At 39.0% G+C, this 27,568-nt stretch overlaps 4 protein-coding genes across 4 annotated transcripts; 2 read left to right on the top strand and 2 right to left on the bottom strand.

Moving 5' to 3' along the window:
• The first annotated feature begins 87 nt into the window (after nt 1-87).
• On the top strand, nt 88-7,549 carry LOC144717119 (myosin-1-like). Its single transcript, XM_078592444.1, has 23 exons — nt 88-808; nt 938-1,039; nt 1,112-1,255; nt 1,361-1,511; nt 1,601-1,628; nt 1,821-1,986; nt 2,105-2,168; nt 2,273-2,286; nt 2,372-2,456; nt 2,739-2,842; nt 2,922-3,060; nt 3,504-3,622; nt 3,694-3,846; nt 3,943-4,032; nt 4,205-4,282; nt 4,654-4,815; nt 4,911-5,114; nt 5,782-5,987; nt 6,062-6,197; nt 6,271-6,400; nt 6,497-6,643; nt 6,752-6,825; nt 6,892-7,549. Exons 1-23 carry the CDS (start codon nt 452-454, stop codon nt 7,432-7,434), a joined length of 3,396 nt encoding a protein of 1,131 aa, XP_078448570.1. The 5' UTR covers nt 88-451; the 3' UTR covers nt 7,435-7,549.
• A 90-nt stretch (nt 7,550-7,639) lies between these two features.
• LOC144717120 (DNA-directed RNA polymerases II, IV and V subunit 12) lies at nt 7,640-9,671 on the bottom strand. Its single transcript, XM_078592445.1, has 4 exons — nt 9,552-9,671; nt 9,411-9,465; nt 9,191-9,283; nt 7,640-7,868 (listed from the first exon to the last, which is right to left on the bottom strand). The coding sequence occupies exons 2-4, from the start codon at nt 9,448-9,450 to the stop codon at nt 7,846-7,848; spliced, it is 156 nt and encodes a 51-aa protein (XP_078448571.1). The 5' UTR covers nt 9,451-9,465; nt 9,552-9,671; the 3' UTR covers nt 7,640-7,845.
• A 4,432-nt stretch (nt 9,672-14,103) lies between these two features.
• On the top strand, nt 14,104-17,040 carry LOC144717118 (RNI-like superfamily protein). Its single transcript, XM_078592442.1, has 2 exons — nt 14,104-14,511; nt 16,113-17,040. Exons 1-2 carry the CDS (start codon nt 14,166-14,168, stop codon nt 17,000-17,002), a joined length of 1,236 nt encoding a protein of 411 aa, XP_078448568.1. The 5' UTR covers nt 14,104-14,165; the 3' UTR covers nt 17,003-17,040.
• A 170-nt stretch (nt 17,041-17,210) lies between these two features.
• LOC144717117 (Duplicated homeodomain-like superfamily protein) lies at nt 17,211-19,220 on the bottom strand. The gene is made up of 2 exons (XM_078592441.1): nt 18,769-19,220; nt 17,211-17,816 (listed from the first exon to the last, which is right to left on the bottom strand). The coding sequence occupies exons 1-2, from the start codon at nt 19,140-19,142 to the stop codon at nt 17,381-17,383; spliced, it is 810 nt and encodes a 269-aa protein (XP_078448567.1). The 5' UTR covers nt 19,143-19,220; the 3' UTR covers nt 17,211-17,380.
• Nucleotides 19,221-27,568: the final 8,348 nt, after the last annotated feature.

Below are 27,568 nucleotides of genomic sequence, written 5' to 3'. Positions count from 1 at the left end.
TGAATTTATATTTAAATTTCAGCGCTGACGGGTAGCGGTATTTTGGGATATATTAATAATAAAGAACAGACAAAATAGGCTGGCCTGGCCACGCTGCTGCTTCTCCAGTTCTGTTTTTCTGCGTCTGGCCCCCCTTTTCCTGCAATTCTTCCAGAGGTCGATCGGCGGGTTGAATTTTCGCTCTGTTCGTTGCAGTGATTATCAGTTTGCTGTGAAATTGTCAGCCTTTTCTCGCCTTTTTGCTGTTTTTTCCTCTTTTTTGTGCGAGTTTCGAGATTTCCATGGGATTGGATGATTGTTTGCGCTGCCGGCGGAGTTGAGAATTGGCGGGCGTGGCATTTTTTTTTGTCTGTATTTTCCGGCGAAGGCCGGCTATGGAATTTGTGCTGTAGTTGTCGGGGGATCCAATTTTCGGAAATTTTGATCATTTTTAGATTGAAGTTTGACTTAGATGGCGTCTGTTGAAGTGTCTCACTCTGGCGAGAATGCTAAATTGAAAGGGCGTGTGCCGCCTTCTCTGCAGTCTATACGATCTCTTCCTGTTGAATTTAGATTTTTGACTGATCCTTTGGAGAAGAAGGGTGACTCCATGAATGTGGCCAATGAAAAGCTTGCTCCTTTGATTGAGGAAAAAAATAGCAGACAGGAAGAGGAGGTCGAGTCTCCTTACATCGCCAGAACTCCACGAGTTGAAAAGGGCGAAGAAGAACAGAACGAATTTTCAGGTTCTGGTTTGCTATCATCTCCGGTTCCTGCATCTCCAATTGATAAAAGATGGGCCGACACAAACGCTTTTGGCGGAAAGAAGGTAACTGTGTAACTTTGTAAAATGTCTAGTTTTGTGTTCATTAGCGATTATGAACTCCCAATTTTTGAAGTTTTACTTGTTGTTTGTAGATTTTAAGAACCATACTTTGTGTTTTTATCAAATTTATAGAAGCTTCAATGCTGGTGTCCATTGCCAAACGGGGAGTGGAGTATGGGGAACGTGCTAGCTTCTTCTGACGGGGAATCTGTTCTTAGTCTGCAAGACGAGACAGTGAGAATTTCTCCTCATCTTGATTAATTTCTATAATTATGAAATAATTTCTATCCTGACACCATGTTACAGATTTTAAGAGCGAAGACTGAAGATCTGTTGCCTGCGAATCCGGATATTCTTGAAGGAGTAGATGATCTCATGCAACTGAGCTATCTACACGAACCATCTGTTCTCTACAATCTTAAATTCAGATACTCCCACGATATGATATATGTAAGCGCCACTTCAGCTGAAATCATTATCATCTTTAAATTTCATTCTTTTGTCATTTGCCCATTGCCCTTTTCTTACATCTTTCTTGTTTTGGTAATTTTCTAGACAAAAGCAGGGCCTGTTTTGGTCGCCATAAATCCATTTAAGAATGTTCCATTGTACGGAAATGATTTTATTGAAGCGTATCGGCGAAAGTCTCTGGACGACCCACATGTTTACGCCATAGCTGATACTGCTATCCGCGAAATGATAAGAGGTTTCTTCAGCGTTTTATTAAATTAACCATTTAAATCCCTTCATTACATTGCTTCTTCTAGTTCTGAAATAAATTTCATCTTCTTGCAGATGAGGTCAGTCAGTCAATTATAATAAGGTGGGTCCGTGATCTTGGGACAATTAATTTAGTCATTTACTCATCTTTGCTATTGATATTTCGTGCTGAACTTGAAATATCTCTTCATAAATAATTTGTTATATAACACGCCTATGTTTTATTTTTTTTCTATTCAGTTTTGAGAGCATGCATAAAAGGTCGTTTTTTTTGTTTTGTTTTTGTTCATTGTAGTGGTGAAAGTGGTGCTGGCAAAACTGAAACAGCAAAAATAGCGATGCAGTACTTGGCATCACTTGGGGGGGGAAGTGGAATTGAGAACGAGATATTGCAGACTAATCCAATATTGGAGGCTTTTGGGAATGCCAAAACAGCAAGGAATGACAACTCTAGTCGTTTTGTGAGTAATTTGAGGCGATAATTTCATATAAGATGTTCGTCAGGAGTCCTTTTGGAAAACTGCTTTTGAAAACTTATCCTCACGTTGCCTTACGACGGTTTTTATTTTTTGAATTCAGGGAAAGCTTATCGAAATTTATTTTAACTCTTCTGGAAAGATATCTGGAGCAAAGATTCAGACTTGTAAGTATATCGCATCACAATTCATTCTCATCCGGATTTTTTTTCACTTATTAACTTATGAGACATGTTTTGGCTGTCTCCTGCCTCAAACCTTGACACTCCAGTTTTACTTGAGAAGGTAATATCTTTTTCCTTTTTCTTCAATTGTGTGTTCATCAAAACCACGCTTTTGTCTGATAATTGATACTTGATCTGATGAACAGTCGAGAGTGATTCAATGTGCAGAGGGCGAACGGTCATATCATATATTTTATCAACTCTGCGCTGGTGTCTCTACTTCTCTCAAAGGTGATAATTTTTGTTCCACCTTTAGTTTAATGACATTTTTTTTTGCGAATTTATCAGTCCGAATTTCTCTCCGGTCTACGGCTGTGACATCCTTTTATGCCAGTTTATTACACAATGTATCTAATATATGGGGCCTTCTTAAAGGTCCTCTTAATACGAATATCTTCTTGAATTTATCACAGAGTCTCTTTTGGCGAAAGTTTAACGTAAATCCTTCTTTTCTTTCATTTCTTGTTTCTTTGTATTGAAATTTCTGATTCCTGTCTTATTTGTATTTCTCAGAGAAGTTCGCCTTGAAATCTGTTGAGGAGTACAACTATTTGAAGCAGAGCAATTGCTTTTCGATTTCTGGGGTTAATGATTCAGAAAAATTCCATGCCGTCTTGGTAAGAAAACAAGGATTAAAGAGGTTCGAATACTGTAAAAGAGAACTTAGATTTGGTAACATATGTTGCTTGCATCCAGGAAGCTATGAACGCCGTCCACATCGCCAAAGAAGATCAAGAAAGCGTTTTTTCTATTTTGGCGGCTGTTTTGTGGTTGGGCAATGTCACTTTTTCAGTAATCGATAACGAAAATCATGTAGAAGTTGTGCATGATGAAGGTATGAATTTTCTCATGGAACTTACATTTGAATGTTGAATTTTACATTTTATTTGTTTATCTGAAGAATTCAGGTTTTAAAAGTCTCATCCCGTAAGTTCTATAAGTCTCTACCACAATATTTGTTTATCGACAGAAATCTGATCTCTGATGTCTGCGTAAAACTACATGCACTTTTTAATTAAATTTTTATCTCCATAAAAATATTGTGCACTTGCTTCTGACTGCCATCAGAATGTCTTTTACGTTCATATTTAATTTGTAATTTATTCAGTTATAGTAGGCACAACGTTTTTTTACTAGATGTATCAAGTAAAAGTGTTTGAATTTTCTTCTTTATTACATTTAAATTCTCCATTTAAAAGTGGAAACTGAATGATTTATTATAAAGTATATTTTTGAAGAAAAAATAAAAATTTTAATTAAGCCTTTTCCCGTTTGCAGCTGCTACTACTGTGGCTCAACTGGTTGGATGCGACATCGATGAACTAAAGTTAACTTTATCGACACGAAAAATGAGAGTTGGCAACGATGTAATAATCCAGAAACTTACTCTATCACAGGTAATCATGAAATGTCCTCACTCATTCACAATGATTCTAAAACTGAATTAACCACTTCATTTGTTTTTCAGGCGATTGACACACGAGATGCGCTGGCCAAGTCACTTTATGCAGGCCTTTTTGATTGGCTAGTGGATCAGATTAACGGATCTCTGAAAGTTGGAAAGCAGAGCAGTGGAAAATCGATCAGCATTCTGGACATCTACGGTTTTGAATCTTTCGATGTAATTTACCGGGTTTTCTTTTTTCATTTTTCATATTTCTGTCAGATTCCGATGGTTCTTCTGGATCTCATCTCACTGGGCTATTTATTCTTGCAGAAGAACAGTTTTGAACAGTTTTGCATTAACTATGCCAATGAAAGGCTGCAGCAGCATTTTAATCGTCATCTCTTCAAATTGGAACAAGAGGTTGTTGTCAAAATCATCATTCAGAAAGCTATTGGTGACATATTCCGTGATTTAAAAAAAAAGGGATACGTTAAAGATATGAATGTTTTGTTGTAAGATATTATAGGTCGTATTTCCATGAAAATGATGTACGAACGCTTGAATTTTACTTTCATCTCTCTGGATTTGTCAGGAATACCTTCAAGATGGCATTGAGTGGGCAAAAGTCGACTTTGAAGACAATCAAGATTGTCTCAACCTCTTTGAGAAGGTGAGATGTTCTTGATTTTATCGTATCCATGTGAGATGGAAAATCTGATCTTACTTTGTTGGGCCCTTCAAAAGTGTGGGATGGAGAACATAATTTTCATCATTATTAGAACATCGTCATGTTTTTCTTTGCCAATGAGAACTCATGCTGATTCGAGATGTTTGATGTTTCTCGCTCATCCTAAAACGTTATCAAAAAGTGTTTGTTTAGCTGATGTGGTTCAACAATGACATCCCACTACTCAAAACACTAGTTTGTTTTACTGTATTTCTAAAAAATATTATCTCTAATTGAACATGAAACGTCATAGGAGAATCAGAGTTGATATCTCTTTCCACTGATGCTCTTTTCCGGTTTGATACCTTTTGCAGAAACCATTAGGGTTACTGTCTCTCTTGGATGAGGAGTCCACCTTCCCCAACGGTACAGATTTGACATTTGCCAACAAGCTTAAGCAGCATCTTTATTCCAAGAATCCTCGCTTCATAGGAGGAAGGGATAAAACCTTCGGTGTCATTCATTATGCTGGAGAGGTTTCCATCTACACAATCAATCCGCTGCTAGAACTTAAGTTTTATTTTATTGTGTACTTTAACTTTCTACACCTTGCTTAATTCATCTATTTCAGGTGGTATATGACACATCAGGGTTTTTGGAGAAAAATAGGGATCCTCTATACATTGATTCTATTCAACTGCTCGCATCTTCCAAGTCCCAGCTGCCTCAGATCTTTGCATCAAAACTGCTTAAACTTTCAGATGCACCTCTGCTTCCTTCGTTCCGATCAACTGGAGCAGATAATCAGAAATTGAGTGTGGCCACAAAATTCAAGGTATTATTCTGGCATCAAAATACATTTCTCCGGTCTTCGGTTAACATCAACCATGACACCTCAACTGTATCGACTTCATTGACATTGAGGATCACATGTTATGATGAAGGAAAGTTGACGGCGATGTTAGCAATGAGGTTGGAGAACTTTCTGACAGACCGCTGTGTGCTTTGGTGATGATATTGATGGTCATTGACACTTCATCACTGTTCTGACAAAAATCCTCATCGTCATCCGAAAACCCGTTATCGCCATCATTTACCATCAACTTGAATGACGATGACACTTTCGTCATTGAGGATGATCTTGAATATTTTAAAGTCTCATCATCTGGAGGTTAACAAAAGACCAAAGGTCTCATCATCATCATCCCATGGATGATTCACATCGTGGCAAAAACGATGACTCTTCACTATTTACGCTAACCTTCTCTTCACGCTATGAAGATATATCTGACAAATAACAAATCTACCCCTCACAGAATTTGTAACCTGACCATGTTTCTAAACTATTTATGCCGATGGCTTTGTGCATAACCTTAAATCCTAAACCACATATGTGACACCAAAATACAATTAACCAAAATGCACGATTAGATGTGTGTTTGCGCACTTTACACGATCTAACACGCTTTATCTTCAACTTGAAACTCTTTTTTGCTGTTCAGGGCCAACTTTTCCAGCTAATGCAGAGACTGGAGAACACAACACCTCATTTTATACGCTGCATAAAGCCGAATAGCTTCCAGGTGCCGGGTGCTTATGAACAGAAGCTCATTCTGCAACAACTTAGGTGCTGCGGTGTTCTAGAAGTGGTTCGCATTTCGCGATCTGGTTTTCCAACAAAGGTGTCCCACCAAAAGTTTGCCAAGAGGCAAGTAATCTACGATGATTTAATTTTTTTTTTCTTTGGAGATATTTTGACAACTCGTTTTCTTCTCCAACCAGGTATGGGTTTCTTCTCCTTGAAAGTGTAGCAACGCAAGATCCGCTCAGTGTCTCGGTCGCCATTCTCCATCAGTTTAATATACTTCCCGAGATGTACCAAGTTGGCTACACAAAGTTATTTTTCCGCACTGGACAGGTAACTAGATCTCCAAAACTAAGAAATTATTGATGATTTCATCTCTTTTTTGACAAATTATGGTGATCTGTAGATTGGAATACTTGAAGATACAAGGAACCGGACTCTCCACGGCATTCTAAGGGTCCAGAGTTGCTTCAGGGGGCATCGAGCTCGTTCCTACGTGAAGCACTATAAAGCCGGAATCACTGCATTGCAATCATGTACGTTAGATACCCCCTCAATCTCCTCTGAAACCACTTTTTGCCTGTTGAACTCAGCATTAATAGTTTTTATTTTTTCTCCAACTCAATTTTCAGTCATTCGGGCTGAAAAAACCAGAAAAGAGTATTCAGTCTCGGTGAAAAGACACAGAGCTGCCATTGTCATACAGAGGCGATTCAAAACCAGAGGCGCCAGGAGAAAATTCCTTCAAATATCGAGCGCATCCGTCGTCATCCAATCAGGTAAATCCCCCAAAGAATAGAACAAAAATACTTATAAACTACGTTAAAAGAACTTAATCCGCATAAAAAAACAAATATCCTATAAATAAATCCTATGTTGTACGCCAGTTATTCGAGGTTGGCTGGTCAGAAGGTGCTCCGGGGACATCACTCTGCTCTACAGCAGATTCGGCAGCACAAAGGTATAAACTGATTTTTTAACAAAAAAATCTAAGCTGGGCGTTGACTTGATCGGCATTGATCGGCAGGGAGCGGAGGTGCTGGTCAAAGCCTCAGTTCTTGCTGACCTGCAGAGGCGGGTTTTGAGAGCTGAGGCAGGGCTGAGAGAAAAGGAAGAAGAAAACGATCTTCTGTATCAAAGGGTGGAGCAGTACGAGACGAGATGGGCCGAGTACGAGCAGAAGATGAGGTCCATGGAAGAGGTGTGGCAGAGACAGTTGACGTCGCTGCAGACCAGCCTCTCCACAGCAAAGAAGGTCCTCCCTGATCGGCCCGTGAGCCCCGGCCTGCAGGTCCCCGACAGGGGTCTGGCCCGGCTAGGTGAGGAGTTTGAACGGCGTAAGCTCGAGTTTGATGACGGGGCCAGGTCAGTCCGGACCAATGGGGTTGTGGGCACCGATGTCGAGCTTAGGCGGCTAAAGTCAGCATTTGATACCTGGAAGAGGGATTTTGGATCCAGGCTGAGGCGGACCCGGGCCGAGATTCAGCGCCGGTCTGGGCCGGGAGAGTTCAACCTGGACAGGTCAGTGAAGAAGTGGTGGGGCAGGCTGAACAGCAGCCGCAACTTGTGAGTATTCTTTTCTCCCTTTCTTTGTTCTAAGATAATGGGTATATGCCTGCATGTATATATTCAAATGGATCTCTGTTGGGTCTATTTATCAAATAATGTTCTATAGGTTTTTCAAATGAGTTTTTTTTGGCAATGAAACAAGCCTTAAGCAACTGGGTTAGCGAACAGGTTGTCAAGAATCAAGTTAAAATATTTTGCCAAGTCTCTTCCTAAAGTCAATACTCCATTATGCCCATATTCTTCACCTTAACAACTTTTTATAGAACTACTCAACTCAAAAAAGATGCAACAAACATAATCAAACAAGAAACACTAGATGCAGAACAGAGTTTAGAGAGCTTGTTCGCAGACATAGCAGGGATTACGATTTATGGAAGACGCTGTACTTTCGTTCTTTTTCCTTTTTCAGTCTTCAGCGAGCTTCATACTGAACAACTGCCAAGAATGAGTAGCACATGAATGAGTCACTGGACAACGGAAAACGCAAAATATCAACCATAATTTTGAAAATAAGATGGTGAACTATCTGCACATTCAGAAAAATATTGAGAAAGAAGACAAGGGCTTTCTATGGAAATGACAAATTGGCTCATCAGCTCTGAAAGAAGCGAAAGGATCAACACCAATTTTCATCTGTTTGTTACACAACATATTTACTTTGGTGGTAAAAAATTACATTCAAGTGGTCGGCGATTAAATCTTCATCGTATTAAAAGTTGGAGCATTGTTGTGATTTCCCTTCATTAGGGCTCTGAAATCGTTCTGCTATCAAACACACAGGTAGAGTCTTCAAACTCTCCTCACTTCCATCTCTTCTTTCCTACCTTACTCTCCTACACCATTAAAATAAGGGTTTATATTAATGGGCTGAAACTCAAAGACCCACAATATGAAATATGATCTGGATTATAACAGATTCTTACCCATAAAAGGGTCAGGAACCCTCGTGTTTTTTAATTTGGTTTTGTTAATTTTTTTCATTTTTTTATCTTGCGCATCTTCACGGTATCTCCTTCCCAATGGAGTTTGACATAATCTTCTTCCAGGAATTGGCCAATCCAATCGTCTATTCCACAACTGGAAACACATGATGGCTACTTGGCCAGAATTATCATCAGACTGATATAAAGATAACCACAACCGCAAATTTAAAGAACTTAAAGAATTGTCATCACATATTTGGAGGGTTCCGATACCATAATGGTAGATGAGATCTGAAATCTAAAATGCAGTCAAGACAACACTGACTATTTCCTAAACTAATTTAACCTGGCGTTCGCAGCCAGGATTCGAATTGGACTGAAAAACTTCCAATCCAAAGAAATCATCACTGAACAAATTATAAAGATAAACAAAACTCCTAATCCATAGAATTTCATCCTAAAGAAATCATCACTGAACAAATTATAAAGATAAACAAAACTCCTAATCCATAGAATTTCATCCTAAAGAAATCCACATGGTAAATAAAGATTAACCGACTGCCAAATAACGAGTCTAATACTGACTAAGCCAGCCTTAAATTAGCAACTATGATCAGAATAAAGCTGTACTTTTAAATCAATTTGAAGAAGAATTTTGAACCAACTTAAATTTTCTGCTAATCTGAACACTCCCTCCAAATTTCTTCCACTCGTGCTTCATAGAGAAAAACTTAATGATCATATGAAATGAGAAACCATTCAGAAGAAAAGATATGCACTGAGAATGGCGCAAACGATAAAATAAACATAGAGGGGTTAAGACTAAAGACTCACTTCGACGAGTCCGCTTCTTGTAGAGAATGCGATAACCACATTCGCGGCACTGTATCACGTCTCCCGGCTTCAACGTGTTCTCTCCTCCGCAGTCTAAGAACAAGAATCAATCAGTCTCCGAGAAACCAACTCTAATGTCTCGATAATCCATAAAAGATAAAAAAACCAAATTGAACAGAGAACAAAAGTAAATCCAGAAGGGAGGAGGAAGAATAGATACCTCCGCATATGTAGCTGACCGGCTCTGCAGGTGGATCCATGGATTCAAACGAGACCTACAAAAAAAAAAAAAAGAATTAGAAAACAGCGAGCGGAAATCCGGAAACGCGAATTATCAAACAGTAAAACCGAAAAAAGCTACCAAATGTAAGAATCGAGATATCAGATTTTGATAACCCTGATCGAACAACCCAACAAAGAACGACGATCGCTGCTGTGACTTTCGACTAAAGTTGCGAAATATTATATTCCGACTGATGGTTCAAGGGTGTAGGGGTTTGTAGGCCGCTAGGATCCCAAAGATAAAATCGAACGGCGATAATACTGCCACGTGGTACCATCTGGTCGACGATTTTCCCTCGAATTAATATATTACCCATAATCCATTTATGCTACACAAAAATTTATTAATATTTGCTAGGAAAAAGACGAAGGCAATGTTACTTTATAGAGATAACACCAAATGATCACACACATAAGGTTAATTACAATAGGTGGGAAGAACCAGACAAAACATAACATCTAAGTATTTCTTTGGGTGCCCATCCTTCTCTCTCTTTAATTAGATGCCCTACCCTCTCGGAGCCACCAAAATGTTCATAAGATCATCTCATAGGGATGGTGCTCCTTATCAAATATCAAGTAGAGTTTGAGAAGACTCAACAAGTGGAGGGTCACATAAATCCATCTAGAGGAAGGACACTTGTGATGCTTGTGGTGACTCATTTGAGTTGCCAAAAAGGATAGCATATTGGATTTTTTCAATTTGATAAGGGAATATATTTTTATTTAATTTTTTACGGAATATTTTACGATTTGATTGATTTCTCTACAAAAACTTATTTGGATGATTGATTATGGCCCTAGAACCCAACAAGTGAACCTAGGTTTATTAAAATTCAATAAGTATTTTGATGAGGACTTTAAATATTATGGGCCAGTCTATACCAAAATTATGGTGCTATATCGGGCATTATCAAATTTTGGAGGTATTATTTGATCTCAAGGCCTCATTTCTCAACTAGAGGCCCAATAGAGATAACGGGAGTATTAAACCCAGAATTGAATTAATGGGCCAGTCTAACTTAGACAAGTTGATATATTGATAGGCTCATGTATATTCTGTATGGTTTGGTTTTCTATTATGGATGAATTACATAAGTATAAATCTCATTTCTTCTGTTTTCAGAGGTACTACAACATGAAAAATGAAAAATTCATTCATAAAGTGACATCTAAGAGAAATAAAAAATATAAGTACCTTGGATTTCTTCGGTCAATAAACATGATGTGCAATTTATTTTAATTGAATAAATTCATTTTAAGATTAAGGGTTGATTAATTTGTATAGTTTGATATAATATTTATTTATTTATGATGATCCAAAAATTATGTGCATATATTATTTTCAAAATAGCATATTTTAACCACATGCTTTTTGATCTAGCAATAAATTGACTTCTAACATAAAATACTCGCAAAGGAGAATATGTTCTTGGTAAGTGATTGAATTTTGATCACAGGATTAGTGTTTTATTTGTTAATACTTGTCATATTTGTTATTAATTATGTGTTATTTTAATAATGAATTGTTTTATAGATGTTCAAACACCATGTTCAAATACCAAGAACATAAGAATGACACCACCATGTTCAAATACAAAAACACCATCTACTCATGCTCATGTGATGGGAGCAGTTGATCTCATAAACATATGTTGAGTCAATAAGGCAGAATAGTGTATGCTCTTTAAGGAAAGAATTCACTTCACCAAATGAATACATAGAATTTCATAAGGAAAGTGTTCCACGTAAATCCCTGGATTATGTTGTACCCAAAAAATAACTAGATAAATTCATTTTGCATTTGTATAAGTGGTCCTTAGACTCAAAACACCAGTCACTTTGTGGATGGAGGACTTTTTTTTACAATGACATACTAGCCCCTCACCTTGGGACTCCAAACATTCCTAGGTTGGATATGAAAAGAAGACCTTGAAGGTGATTGTGTGGTGAAGATGGGGTTTCCCACCCTCACTGTAAGAGATGGCAAAAATCTAGAAAGAAGATGTAGTGAATTAATGGACCAACGTAGTGGAAAGAGCTTAACATGATTTCGATGATTTCCCAATGCATCAGTCTTAAGTTAAATGATTTAGGGTTTGACATTATAGGGGTTTCAAGCATATGAATTATTGTATAAACTTGGTATTTGTCGTTAGATTCCGTAAAATTGTTGATTAAAATCCTTCAAACTTTTAGAACGCGACATGGCATCTCAAATGTTGGTGACTAGTACTCGATCCGAGGGCCACATGCACAAAGTTTTCGGAAATCAGATGATATATTTATAGGGGTGCTCCTATAAGTATGTTCGTGAAATCCCCATAAAGTATAAGAGGACACCGACTCTATTGAATATCCTTCTCCTTAGGCACTCTCGTTATTCTCTCTTCTCCTCGAGTGGCCTCCTCTCCTGGTGTGTTTGGAATAGGTGAGAAGGTCATCTAGGATAACTGGGGATGATGACTGAGAATAAGACAAGGAGGTCTAACAAATAAAGTGCCATGTATATATGGACATAGGCTTAGCATATGCACAGCTTGAAGCAACTCCATTGGAGAACCAAATCAAACAGAACTTAACTCCATACAAGGTAATGATTGATTGTTCGTGTTTAAAGTTGTCAAGGTTCCTATTTGATTCAAATTTGCATCGTGGAATGTTGATTCAAACACCAATTCTAGCTGAACACAATTGATCATTATGGAGATATACAAACAAAGCATGTATCTCATACATCACAGATGAAAGATGAGATAAAAAAGTTGAATTTTCTAGGTAGTTAAAATAAGAATGGAAAATTATAAAAATATATTTACAGGATAAGGTAGTTATCACAAATAAATTAGTTGTGCTTTTGTGTATTGATGCTTTTGTAATTGAAATGATCATAAATGCGTGTTATCATGGCTATAAATGATTTATTAAAATTTTAGAACGAAGTTATGCCTTTTCCATTTGTATAGTAATTTAAAATAATTTTATTAAATTAAATTTATAAAAAAAATAAATTTTCAAGTCAGAAAATATTATTTTGGATTTATTAAACTATTTTGTAGGATTATTATACTCTTAGAATGATTTTATGATTTTCTCAAATTTCTAGAATTTAATTTTTTCTAAGTCGTAATATATCATTTTGTCTAAGATTTTTTTGGAATTGTTAGGCTGTCCTAAATTTTTTCCTGCTATGGAAATCTGCCACATTGATCAAGAAGGATAAATAAAATTGGCTGGTTGAGAACAATTGGACCTTAAATCATGACATCTGGTGATCAAAATGGAGTTTTAGGTTGAAATTTTAAAAGTATGTTTGTCTAATTGTCTCACTCCCCTCTATCCATCCATACCCTCCGATCATTCCCTCCACATATGTTAAAAAAACACCCTTGGATTATGTTTCTAATGACAATAAATAGAGTATTTTACTCCTTCAAAATTTATTTTAGGGTTGTTTTTGTGTTCCAAGGGCAAATGATTGAAGGAGGACTTATCTGATCAAAACATTTGAACAAAAAACACTAATTTTGATAGGGATGTGATGACGCGTGATTGTGATCTTCATCTTTTTCAGACTCACATCTTCATCATTTTGCATGAGGTGTTGTCGTTGATAACCTTGGCTTTCACCATTACGCAGGCCACCACCAACTCTAACACTAGGATGCATGTATTTGCCTCCATCTTCATCGTCACCAATGACGGTAAAATCTACATCACTCACCCCGCTCCACAGCTTCTTGGTGCATATCCCCAACCCTCTCTGCCGTAATCCGCTATGGTCAAACTCATCTGCTTACTCTGACTCCACTTCCATCAATTGTCACCTGGTGCTGTCGAAGAGCCACAATGTTATTTACTTAGAATTAATTAGTATCTACTATAAGATTCCCAAAAATATTTATAAATTTTGAATAAATTAGGTTTAATCAGGAAAAAATATTTTATTATCTTTTTACAATTATTTTGAATGAAATTTCATTAATTTTTTATAATTACATTATATTTAACTCTTTAAAAATCCCAAAAATGGATATCAAACTTAAAATTTACTTATTCGATATTCGCTCCATCTGAATTCAACCCTTTCTCGCTCTGTCGTCAGAAGAAAAATTATAAATATTATTTTAAAAACAGAAGCCTAAAACAATAAAATTAACCTCTGCGTATAATTTCTGATTTATCACAAAGGAAGAACTCACTAATGAAACCATGAACATTTGAAATCACCTTTCACATACACTTGAAAACACACAAGTCAAACAACATTTGAACGCAACGTAACCGAGTTGACGGATGAAAAGTAGAAGAGCCTTATTCCCGAAACGATACCTTCTCAACAGTGGAAAAATCTAACTCTTCTCCACACACGAATACTATTCACAACAGTCATAGAGATAAGAGACCCACCAAATTGCCTCTCCAAGCACAGGGCCACCGTTGGCAGAAATAAGTCACCCGCAGCCGTGGTTTCTCCCAAGCAGATAGACACAACATTGACATCACGCTGAAAACGATGCACTTCCTCTCCTGTCAATGACAAGCGACAACTACCGCAGATGCCGAGACGTAACGAGACGTCCAAAGAACGATAAGGGGCCGACACTTGTCGATAAAGCCGCAGACTTCACGCATAACTGAGCACTTATCAAAGGATTGGGGCTTCTTCCTCCATCTCTCCGGAAGAACGAAGATGAACGAGAGAGGAAAGGGGGCGCGCGTCTGCATCAACGAAGTGCTCACCGACGATGAGCTACGGGTGATATTTTCGAAGCTGGATACAGAGGAAGCGAGAGATGGGTTCAGCCTTGTGTGCAAGCGATGGCTTCTTATCCAGAGCTCGGAGCGCCGTCGGATTCGGGCTAGAGCTGGATCCGCCATGTTGCAGAGGATGGCCGATAGGTTCTCCGGTATCGTCGCCATGGACCTCTCCCAGTCCGCTTCCCGGTCCTTCTTCCCTGGCCTCTCTGATTCCGATCTCGCCGTGGTCGCCGTTAGATTCTGGCGCCTCGTTTCCCTCAATCTGGGTAACTGTAAAGGTGGGATTTCCTTCTTTCTCTGCAGATGATTTTGCGTTTTTTCTCGATCTGAGCAACTGCGAAGGTGGGTTTCTCTGATCATTGTCTAACTCGCAATGTTTATCTGCCCACGATTCAACGTTTTTCCTCGATCTGAGCAACGGCGAAAGTGGTTTTTCTCTGATCATTATCTCCTTTTCTGTCATGATACAATCACTACCATGTCCTTGTTTCTTTGCCCATGATTTTACGTTTTTCATCGATCGGAGGTAGGTTTCTCTGATCATTATCTCCTTTTCTGTCGTGGTACCGTGTCCTTGTTTCTCTGCCCATGATTTAAGGTTTTCCTTCTTTCTAAGCAACTGCAAAGGTGGGCTTTTCTGATCATTATCTCGTTTTCTGTCATGACGTCGTGTTCTTCTTTCTATGGCCATGATTCATCTTTTTCCACCGTATGCGCAGCTGCGAAGGTGGGTTTCTCTGATCATTATCTCCTTTTCTGTCGTGGTACCGTGTCCTTGTTTCTCTGCCCATGATTTAAGGTTTTCCTTCTTTCTGAGCAACTGCAAAGGTGGGCTTTTCTGATCATTATCTCGTTTTCTGCCATGACGTCGTGTTCTTCTTTCTATGGCCATGATTCATCTTTTTCCACCGTATGCGCAGCTGCGAAGGTGGGTTTCTCTGATCATTATCTCCTTTTCTGTCATGGTACCATGTCCTTGTTTCTCTGCCCATGATTTAAAGTTTTCCCTCCATCTGAGCAACTGCACAGGTGGGCTTTTCCGATCATTATCTCGTTTTCTGTCATGACGTCGTGTACTTCTTTCTCTGCCCATGATTTATCGTTTTCCCTCTATCTGAGCAACTGCGAAGGTGGGTTTCTCCGATCCTTATCTCGTTTTATGGCATCATATCTTCTCCTTCTTTCCCGGAGTATGAGTTATCGTTTTTCCTCAATCGGAGGAACTGCAAGGGTGGGTTTTCTACGATCATCTCGTTAGAGGGCATACGACTATCTCCTTCTTTCTCTTCCCAATAATTATCGTCTCCCCCAATTACATGAGTCTCCCATCATCTCATTTTGCTTGTGAATGCATCACCTTCTTCTTCATTCCATGAGTCATCACTTTCCCCCAGTCATCTACGCAACAACAAAGATTGGTTCTCTAATCATTATCTCGTTTTCCGCCTTCAAACCCTTCTCCTTCTTTCTCCGCCCATGAGTGAACTTTTACCCCTCGATGGTCAACGCAACCGCAAAGACGGGTTTCTCTGATCATCTCGTTTTCTGCCATGCAACCATCTCCCTCTTCCTCCTTTCCTTAATTATCGTTTTCCCTCAAATCATATTCACAACCGCACCTTATGGCTCAACTAGAAACATGGGTTTCTCTGTGCATCTCGTTTTCCGTCATGAAACCACCCAACTCATCCTTCTCCCGAAGAGTTATGATTTGCACAACCCCAAATCATGGCTTCTACAACTATCTCATTTTCCGTCACGCAACCACCTCCTTCTTCCGAGAAATCATCGTTTTCCCTCAATCAAATTCACAATTAAACCTATTCTTTATAGCAAAGCCGCTACTTTTCCTCTTAAACTTCCTCGCTATCTTCTTCAGGGATAAGCGATGCGGGGATGGAGGCATTAGGGAGAGATCTATCGTCTCTGCAGTCGCTGGACGTGACCGGGTGCAGAAAACTCACAGACAACGGTTTGAAAGCCGTCGCGGGAGGCTGCCCAAAGCTCAAAACTCTCAACGTTTCCGGCTGCAAACTCCTCACCGACGAACTCCTCCACTCTCTCGCTAAACATTGCCGCGGGCTCAAACATCTCGGGCTAGCCGGCTGCCACAACATCACCGCCCGCGGGCTTATCTCCCTCGGCCATGGCTGCAAGCGACTGAGCTTCCTCGACGTGAGCAAGTGCGACAAGGTAAACGACGACGGCGTCTCCGCCATCGCCAAGTCTTCTTCCTCCTCTCTCAAAACCCTAAAACTACTCGACTGCGCCAACCTCGGCGACTCCTCCGTTCTCGCCATGGCGGAGCACTGCGAGAACCTCGACACCGTCGTGCTCGGCGGCTGCCGTCGGATTTCGGAGGCCGCTCTGAAGGCCCTCGTGGCGGCTTGCTGTTCGTCGATCAGGATCTTGAAGATGGACTGGTGCCCGGGCGTGGGCGACTCGCTGGTCTCCTCGGTTTTGGCTAAGTGCAGGCGATTGGAGAGGCTGGACGTGAGCTGCTGCGATAGGGTGACCGACGTGGGCTTCGGCGGGCTAGGGTTTCGGTCTGAGCTTAGGGTTTTCCGCGCCAGCGGCTGCCCGAGAATCACGGTCAGCGGTCTCGGGCAGCTTCTAGGGTTCTCCCCTTGCATGGAGCTTATCGACGTGAGCGCCTGCCCGCACGTTACCAAGGAGGACTGCATGCATGCTGGGCTGGAATTTCCCTCCGGGTGCAAAGTTAACTTCTCCAGTTCTCCTTCCGAGCCCATCGTAGACTTGTACTTTTAAGCAGTGAATACCATCAGTCTACATGGTTTATTGTTTCATATGTTTTCGTCAGCAAAGATGGAGAGAGAGCTTGCAACTTAAATGGTCGTCTTCCTGATTAGGACCCATCGCAAAATAATAATCAGATTGGGACTCTCTCAGAGATGCAGAGAATAGAAGATCATGACAAAAATCGCGTCATCCGGCGACCCATCACAAGAAAGAATCGAAATGAACAAGCCTTTCTTACCGACCCACCTCAGTTAGATCGCCAGAGAGATGAATGGATGAATAGATGTGGAGAGAGAGATGGAGGGTTGTGGCCATGAGTGAGCTCTGATGAGAATGGAGTAACCATGTTCATTGAGAGATAGGTGAGAGAGAGATGGGAGATGATGGTCATCGATGGGCAGCGTGGGGAATAGAGTAAGCCATGTTCACGGGGGCTCCCTGGACAAAGGCGCCCGGGGGAGGAGGCCGGACGGCGTAGCCCGGGGAAGGAAGAGAAATTGGCGTGCCGACGACGGGCTGGCCGTAGACGGGGAGGCTGTTTGGGCCTGGCGGCGGGGGCGGCGGCGTTGCGGGCTTGCCCGGGACCGGAATTGGACCGTTGTTCTGGCCCGTTATAGGGCCCTGCGGCGGCGACTCGCCGTTGCTCACCGTGGTGATGTCGTGGATGCTCGACCGCCGTCGATCCTTGTTCATCGAATTGAGGCGGATGAAGTACTTTTGGGCATGGCTTGCCACCTGCGTTGGGGTCCGGGAGATCACGAAGTTCCTCGATATGCTCCGCCAATCCCCTTTACCGTACTTGTCCAGGCCCAGAAGGAACAATCTGCTCGCCAATCCTCAGAACAGTTAGAAAACCTTCTGAATTCCGCAAATACATCAATAAAACTGCAGAATTTTGACAAAAATGTGAGGAGATCTTGGTGATTGTGGTTCAGCAGCTTCAAAGTCGGTTTTTAAATCTCTTCCTGTTTAGATGCAATGGGTCACAGTACTTAAAGTGAGGAAGAGAGTATGCCCAGAAGCAAATTCCATTCAAGAAAATGAATTACTGGTAAATTCTGTTGATTTGAAAAGCGATTGAGGTTTGGATGATCTCTGAGATCACTGAATTCATCAAGACAAATGAGAGAATAGCTGGTTTGGTTTCTATTCCAGAAATTAAGACAAAGGAGGAAGAAAAGTCAAATGTTTAAAATAGTCTGTGGTAAATGAAACCAAAACAAATCCAGCGATCTTTCATAACTGGCGGATATAATTAGAAGTCCGTAATTTTGTCTAATTCTATACACAGAACGAAAAATAAAGAAGAGTCTTTTGGAAGAAATATTAGGGGAACTCTTTCAAACGATGATACCCAGTAAAAACTAAGAAAACATGATTTCCCCCCAAAAATAGAACAACTTTTCATACACGATCAAGATATTGCCAATTCCCACCTTCGCAAGAAAAGAGGAATCAACTAAAAGCGCCTCATCGACCATCAGGCGACCAATTCTGATTTTCTTAATTCTCTCTTTTCTGTTCTCAGATTCCAAACCGGATGAACAATCACAGGCATGGGCGAGAACAGGGATGGTGAAGAAAAATCATCTCGATCTCAGAGGTGTTCGCGGACTGTTCCAAAGATCAAAATTCGGAAATCGAACAGTCAAATAAAGAATTTTCCCATCACCGAGAAACAGGTGATCATTGTCCATAATACGGGCGAAATCCGATCAAATCGGAGCATCAAAAAACCGTAGAAATCAGAGAAAATTCGGCCGTTCGAATCTAACCTGTGCTCCTCCTCCGTCCAAGCGATCCCCTTGCGGCGCTCTTGCTCGGCCCTAGATCCCTTTCCGCCATTACCCTGATCGCCGTGAGAATGGGAGCCCTTCTTCGACCCACCACTGCTCTCCCCGGCGTACTCCGCCGGCGAATCCGACGACGAAACGTAGCACGGAACGGGCACAAGCCCAGATTCAATCCCATTGATATCCTCAACAAGAAGCTCGTAATGGCGCTTCACATCCTCCACAGACTTCCCCTTCACCGCCTCCGCAATCAGCTCCCATCTATCGGCAAAGTCCTCGGGATGAACAGCGAGCGCGTTCTCGAAGGCCTTCTCCTGCTCTCTCGTCCACGTAGAGCTGCTGCTGGGCTCCTCCATGAATCTCCCCTCCGCCAAGCCCAGGGTTTAGAAGCGAGATCTTGGTCTTATAGCCAATCAAAGAGAAAAGGAAGAGGGGTTGAGGCGCTCTTCCCAAGGCGGAGTCTTTCCGAGGAGAGAGCTCTTGGGAAGATGGACCCGGATAAGAGCGGAGGTCCAGGGTACCGATTTCTCGAGGAAGAGGAAGATGGGTTAAGCCCTAGGAAGAGGAAGGTCGCGAGGAGAGAAAAATCTCACTGACGCGAGATGGCGGAGTGACGGGATTGGGGGAAGAAGGGCACCACTGGTAGAGTACAAAACGTAGACTTCTGCGCGAGGTGACGTCTGAAGAACAATAATTTTCTGAATTAACCTCGACATTTTCTTCTGGGTAAGATCGGGAATTACCGATTTCACCGACCCGGGCACTCCGTGGGGAGATTTAATTTGAGCCGGGGGGAAGAGACCTGAAAGCAAGGCGCTGATGGCGATCGATTGTTCACGAGGGTTGGAGGGGGAGGTTGTGGTAGATTAGCCGGTGACGACAGGTTGAGATCATCGTTTTTCTCGAGTGCCCAGATTGGATCGGGCGCTGAAATTGAAGAGGAAAGGGGGATTAAGGGGCTTGAAATTGCGCCACCGGCGGGCCCCCCACGCTTGGCAGCGGCTCTCAGGGGTTAACAGCGATGTCGCCGGCCATCTCAACTGTATGTATGAGTGAGTGAATGAATGAATCAATGAATCAATGAATCAATGAATCAATGAATGAGGAGGAACAGCAGTAACTTCAGACGGCGGCGCCGTATGGGTGTCGAATGGCGGGTCCCTCCATAGCAAGGATCAGACAAAAAACCCTTCGCGTCATGGTGGCGTGAAGAAGATGCTCTGGACCTCTCCAGGGAAGAAACCCCCCTTCTTCTTCTTCGTCTTCTTCTTCTTCTTCGTCTTCTTCTTCTTCTTCTTCTTCTTCTTCTTCTTCTAGTTTTTGCTCAATTGTTTGGAATTAAGGGTTCTCTTACCTCGTCATCATCACTATCATCATCATTATCTCAATCTAGTTTTTGCTCAATTGTTTTGAATTAAGGGTTCTCTTACCTCGTCATCATCACCGTCATCATCATTATCTTATTCTAGTTTTTGCTCAGTTATTTGGAATTGAGGGTTCTCTTACCTTGCCATCATCAGTATCGTCATCATAGTCTTATTCTAGTTTTTGCTCAAGTATTTGGAATTGCGGCTTCTCTTGCCTCGTCTGTGGGAAACTAGGCTGACCCATCTAGGAGGACAGGTCTAGGGGTAGGGTGGGGTCAAGATTGGGGCAAGTGGGGGTCTAGTCAGCCCAATTGACCAATGGATTGACAAACACTGCCTGTCTAGGGAGACAAGTCCAGGAGTATAGTTGATTCTAAGCCTTGTTCACTGTAGACTTTGCTGTCCTGGGCTGACCCCTCCACCCTAGGGTTGATTAACCCAACATGCCCAACAGGATATGACAAAAGAAGGGTCAAACTGAGGTGGGGTAAGCTCAATCCTTCATTAGGTTGATGAATTTGACATTACAAGAGGACCAATCTAGGGGGGTGTCCACTTTAGGTTCACCTTGGGTCAGGTCAGGATGACCCAACCTGTCCAAGAGGAATGGTTGGCAGTCAGTCAACTGGGGGCTTTGTCCTCGTAACTGATTAATAGATCAACTAAGCAGATTCATTTAATTTGAGGTTGATAGAATGCATTCATATATGCATTCCATGTCATTTATCATCATATAATGCAAGGAATTGATTGAAGTAATGCAGCTAATAGATATTTAGAGATATTTATCTTATTCATGCCGAAATGTGTTATTCACTGTTTTTTAATCATTCTAAGATAATTAGATAGAAAATATCTAATGAATATCGAGAATACACATTTGAAGACTAGTGATCACTATATTATGATCTTAACGTAGTACATTTAGGGACTTAATTATAAACATTTAGGGACTTTAATGTCAAGAATTGATTATCTAATGAATATGAATACCGAGAATACACGTTTGAAGACTAGTGATCACTATATTATGATCTTATCATAGTACATTTAGGGACTTTATTATAAACATCACATAAGAATAATGAATAAATATTTGCTTTAATAGACTTACCAATATTATGGAAGTGTGACTGGCTTAAAGCCCACATAATATCCATCAAGTTTTCTCTTGGACTAAAGCAAATCACCCTTATCCAACAATCCTAGTTGTTTTGCAATGGTGCTTAAAAAGTATCTCATTGAGTTTTTGTCAGTGGGTCTACTATGTTTTTGGTTGATGGAACCCTTTCAATCCCAATATCTCCTTGAGCAATGATCTCCTAATCTAGTGTAAATGCTTCAAAATGTGATTTAACTTCTAAGGAGGCCATGTCTCTTTATTCTAAGTTATTTTATCATTTCTGTCACAAAACAATGTACTTGGTTCTAATATCAAAGTAATAATACCAAGTCTAGTGATGAATTTTGTCAACCACATTGCTTCACTAGTGGTATTGACAATGATAATGTATTCAACTTCTATCGTTGAGTCCTCAATAGTGCTCTACTTAAAAATTTTCCAAGATACCACACTCCATTCAATGTGAATTATAATTCAGATGTGGATTTCCTATCACCTGGGTATGAGTGGAAACTCAAGTTACTGTAACCCTAGAGCTTTAGCTCCTCTCCTCCATAAATTAGAAATAAACCCTAAGTCATTCTCAAGTACTTAAGGATGCCTTTCATGACAAACTAGTTTTCCTCTCCTAGGTCTGCCTAAAATTTGTTCATAAGACTCAGAAAAAATGCAACCTCAGGGAAGAATATGAGACTTTACCCATCATTTATCTATCTTTTGAAGTCTTAGGTGAGTGCTTCTTAGATACTTAAACACCATGTCTCATCTGTATGAGACTTCTCTTAGAACTCTCTATGCCAAACCTTTGACAATTTTGTCTCTCTACATCAATTGGTATAATCTTAGCAAACCCGTGGGTCTATCTCTATAGATATGCATTCCCAATATGTACAATGATAGTCCCAAATCCTTTACGGAGAAGTTCTTGTATAACCATGCCTTTACTGACATAGACATTTCTTCATCATTCCAAATGATTACAATATCATCCAAGTCAAAATATAAAAATTATGACTTCAGTCATATATGAAATAAGATCTTATGACCTCATCAAATTTAAGATTCAACTTCTCAAAGCTTACTTTAATCCATAGATGGGTGTCTATAACTTGCACACCTGATCTAGAAACTCCTTGAATGCATAACCCTCAGTCTCTATTATAGACACATTTTGCTCTAGGTTTTCATTGTGGACAGCAGTCTTGATATCCATTTGTAAATCTCGTAGTAGTAGTGTGGAGATATGGTGATAAGGATTGTGATTGATTTAATCATTGTGACTAGTGAGAATGTTTTGTCATATTCAACTCCTTGTCTCTAATTATAACCTTTTGCAACCAACCTTGCTTTGTATGTGCCAACCGATCCACCTGCACCAATCTCTTTTCTTTAAAATAAGCTAACATCTGATAGGTACTACATTTGTGAGAGTGTCAACCAAGCATCATATTTGGTTTTGGTGCATGAAATGAATTTTAGAATCCATCTCTTTTAGCTATTTTGAGACTTTGACTCTTAAAACACCTCATAATAAGATAGAGCATAACTATGCTTAAGATGTCAACTTTCTTTGATGTAATACGTCCAACATAATGATCAAGTTGTCTTTTTATTCTTCTTGACTTATGTGGCACATGTGTACGTACTTGGACACGTTTTGGAACTAAGCCCTCATCTGATAGGTAGTAATTGTGTAATGAAATGTAATTTCTTATAATACTACTTTATTCCCACTATCATCTCATAGAAGATATTCATCCTCTAAGAAGATAGTCCTCTTTCCAAAAAATACGTTTTGTTCCTTAGGCAGTAAAAGTAGTATCCATGTGTTTCTTTTGAATATCCCACAAATCAACGTAGCTTAGTCCTGGGTTCTAGCTTGTCAAGGTTGTGCCTCTTCACATGACCATGTCATTCCTGTACACTAGCATGCATGAATTTTAGTTTTCTTCCTTTCTATATCACATATGGTGTGGAAGTCGCCAATTTTCTTCATAACATGTTCAATAACCGCATTTTATTTCAAGAGTATATCTGATAATCACAAATAACGTGTTAATTTTGATAATTTAATGTATTTTATTTGTTTATTATCATTTAATGTTCATAAGGCTTAAAATGATTTACCATTTTGTGGTATTCTAATAAATTTTCCAACCAAAATTTCAAGTAAACATTTTTACATCTAATAAAACATACATTTAGATTTATTTAATTTTTATAAGGATTTTTAATACTTTAATAATTAAATGACGATTTTCTAAATTTTATGGTATTTCATAATGTTTTTTTGATATTACACTCATAATGATTTTTTTAAGTTTGATAAAATACAATTTTGAATTTATTTATATATTTATATATTTTTGAATTTTTTAACCTTTTCAAGTTTTCCTAAAGTTTTGTGCCATGTTGGCAATCTGCCACATGGATTAGAGGGAGAGAAAATTGGATGACTAAGATTGCTCCTACCTCAAACAATGATATCTAGTGATCTAGAGGGATATTGGGATTTCTCCAAAAAATTTAATGGTACTTCCATCTTTATCTCCTCAATTCATCTACTATTCCACCTTGAAAAAAGACACCCCCCTTGCATTTATTCATAATTATGATTAATGGAGTGATTTTTCAATTCAAAATCTCATTTGGGTCCATTTTTGCATTCCAAGAGTAAAGGATTAAAGGAGGGACATTCAGATACACATCAAGAAAAGCACCACTTGGTCTGTTGGGCATGTGACAACAATGTTAGAGTGATCTTCATCTGTTTCTAATTCACTTCTTTATCTCTTTTCCTAGGCTATCTGTTGGATTCTAGGGACCTTGGCATGGATGAAGATGATGATTCCAAGCGGTGAAAGACACGTAACGGAATCAAAACGACATTGATAAAATCATTAAACAAAGTACCTTTGCACAGATTGCATCTTTGATTTCTTGGATCCCAAAGTGAGAAGAGCCGAGCTCCTCAAGTGTGCAGCCTCTAGACGTAGCCACACAATCCTTGACACATCGAATTGCCTCCTTCTCGTTGACGAGCCCCTACAATCTCCGTCATTGTCGTTACATCATCCTGATTGCATCGGGGATGGAGAGGGGGTATGGGGAGAAGGGAGAAGAAGGGGAAAGACCCCTAAACAATTCTGGCCTGGGTGTATTTTTTTCAGGGCATTTCCCTATTTATACTAAGTTGGTATTTTTCATAAAACCCCTAAAACTTAAGTATATCTTCTGAAGTCCAAAAGATTATTTGCTTCTGACCCTCTAGGCCCATGTCTCAGTCTAATTAACGACTCTAGTGGTCCCATAACCTTTATTGGCCTTCCAAGTTAATTAACTATATCATCATAAAGATTAATTAACATCAGATTGATTTAACTCAATCGATAGGTTGAGTTTCCAACTCGTGGGGTGCCAAGCTACACCTCGTGCTCTAGAAGATACAAAGGAGTGTGTATCAACTCACACATGAAACCTATTCGTCATTAGTTAATGTGTACGTATAATACCTCATCCACTTTAGCTCCTTGGATGACTTACGGTATGGTCAACTGTCAAACTCTAATCGTTCACCCGAGTTAGTGTTGATGCATTTGAAAATCATTGAAGAATACTTCCCCGATATTTCACTACCTTGCCCAAGGACTTCATCGCATCATCTTCCTTGAGTTGTCACCTCTTATATCGTGGGTGAATGATCCCATCTTGACCACTCAATCGTCTTCGTGAACTTCTTGATGTACCCAACTAAGACCGTTTAGAATTCCATGATTAGAGACTTGTTGGCCATACTTAAAGTACAACTGTCCATCCACAAGATGTCTTTGGTGTCTCAAGTCTAAGGACCACTTATACAACCGTGACGTGAATCGACCTGATTGACAGTTCGCTATAATACCATTTAGGGATTCGTATGGATCAATTCAGTGACCTCTTTCCACTAAAGAGCACCTACTATCTATCATTAGTTTCTCCACACTAATGGCTACGGGACCAACCATACTCATCATATGATTGAGGCTAGATAGTGTGATTCTATCCGGAGACCTTGATGTCCTTCTCACGTATCCTTTGAATAGGAATGTTTAGAACACATTCTTAAAGACTGGTGATCTCTGTATTACGATCTCATCATAATTCACTAAGTCCGATCATGTATTCATGGACTTCATTATAAGCCTCACACATGCACTATAATGAATACGTTCTATTAATGAACATGGAATGAGATGTGGAATGTGTGATTGGCTTGCTGGCCACATATATTTCCATCACTATCATCACCGATAGCCTAGGTTATCACCATCATTTACACCTCCTCCAACTCTGCCACTCGTTGGCACTTCTCTGCCTGATCTATGTCACCACTTGTGATGGTAAACATCATGATCACTCACCCCCATTCTGCCACTTGTTGGCGTGAATCTCTTATCATCTCAATCACAATCAGCAAATGTATCTCTTTCATCTCCTCCACTCCACTTGCATCCACTACAGTCAATCGTCACCTAGCATTGCTAGAGTCCCAATCATGGTATTTATTTATAATTTATCAGTATTTTAAATATAAGTTTCTATTGAAATAATGAATAAATTATTTTAATTTTGATAATTATTTTCCCACCATTATATTTTGAATAAATTTTCACTATTTTGATTTTAATAAATTGAAATACTTCCTAAAAATAAATGTAAAAATACAAAAATAAATAAATTAATTCATTCAATAATGTCTCCGTGTGGATTCAACCATTGATTGCCTAGTGATTGGAATAAAAAATATAAATATTGTTACATAAACCAAAGGGCTTCAACGGCATTACTCACCCTAATTTCTGGTTCATCAATATCCCCAAATCAACACAAGTAATTTAGAGAAGCTCATCATTGTCCCAACATGTTTAACTAGGTTCAATTTCTCCTCTTCGACATACCATTCATTTTTTTGAGTGTATGGAGGAGTCACTATAGTTTGAAACATCTAGCTGGAGCTTGTGACATGAAACATCCATTAGATATAAACCACTGACCAATGGTCCTCAAGAAAACTATTTATTCTTGAATAAATGGAAGAATTTTTGTTCTTTATGGTCATCGTGTAACCGATTTTATCCAAATAAGAAAAAAAATAATACTCTTTATTTTGATAGCAGTCTTCTAAAGACTAGAAATCTCCAAACTGAAGATTGAGTTCCACTGTCCCCACATTGATAATTAAATAATTTAATTAAGCTTCATTCGATGAATAATGGAAAAATATTAATCCTAATTAACCTAATTCATCAAAATTTAGATAAATATTTGGGAATTTTTCAATGAGAAATATTAATTAATTCTAATGAATTATGTGAGCAACAAGTGCAAGTGCAATGTGATGTACAGATTAATTAAGTTTAACCAAAGTTCACACTAAAACTAAATGCCAATATACTTGTATTCATAAACCATGCCTTGGGGATCCAACATAAGGTCTATCAATATTTATTTTGGTTCGCAATGAATACACTATGACACAATATATTGTTTATTGAAATATGATAAAGTTGTGATATTACACAAACAACTATTCGTTTGAAATTTTTACTAAAAATAATAATCAACATAATTTTTAAAAATCAAGGAAATGATCGTTTAAATATCTAAAATGATATTAATGACTTATATAATTTTAATAGTTAAAATAATCAAAAATTTATTTCAATAATTCTTTTCTGTGTTATTTACTATTTATTGAATGTTTTAATAATTTAATTTAAAAAGCTAAACTCAATATTTCTGCCTGTATGTCCTGCCAAAATGTTTCTGAAATTATATATGGTGAATTAAATAGTTATATATTTTTAAAATATAAGGTAGCCCAATTTTGGGGCCTATTGATAATACACGTTTTAGTATGATAATATGACCATATTTACATGTTCATTTGCATTAAATTGATTAAATGACAATATTATGAAACCTAAAATCATTAAATTTTTTTTTCAAATGATATTTTGATATTTATGATTTTTCAGTATTTTTAATGATTTTTAGGACATCGAATTCTGAAAGAACATAATTGTTGAGTTGGAATATGATTTTTCTTTAATTGTTTGACATTATATTTTATGGTATGTTGTTTTTAAAATTCAAAATATATTTATACCATTTTATGAATTAATACATATATATATATTAAGGAATTATTAAATTTCTCTTTTATTTTTCCTGAATCAGAAGAGAGAGAAAATTGGAGGAGAGATAAAATAAGAGGGTTGAGAATGATCCAAATTCAGATTGTAATATCTGA

Source organism: Wolffia australiana, chromosome 2 (genome assembly GCF_029677425.1).
Source record: "Wolffia australiana isolate 7733 chromosome 2, ASM2967742v1".
Lineage (NCBI taxonomy): Eukaryota > Viridiplantae > Streptophyta > Magnoliopsida > Alismatales > Araceae > Wolffia > Wolffia australiana.
The sequence above is the reverse complement of the archived record's forward strand: the minus strand, read 5'-3'. Positions and strand labels throughout refer to the sequence as shown.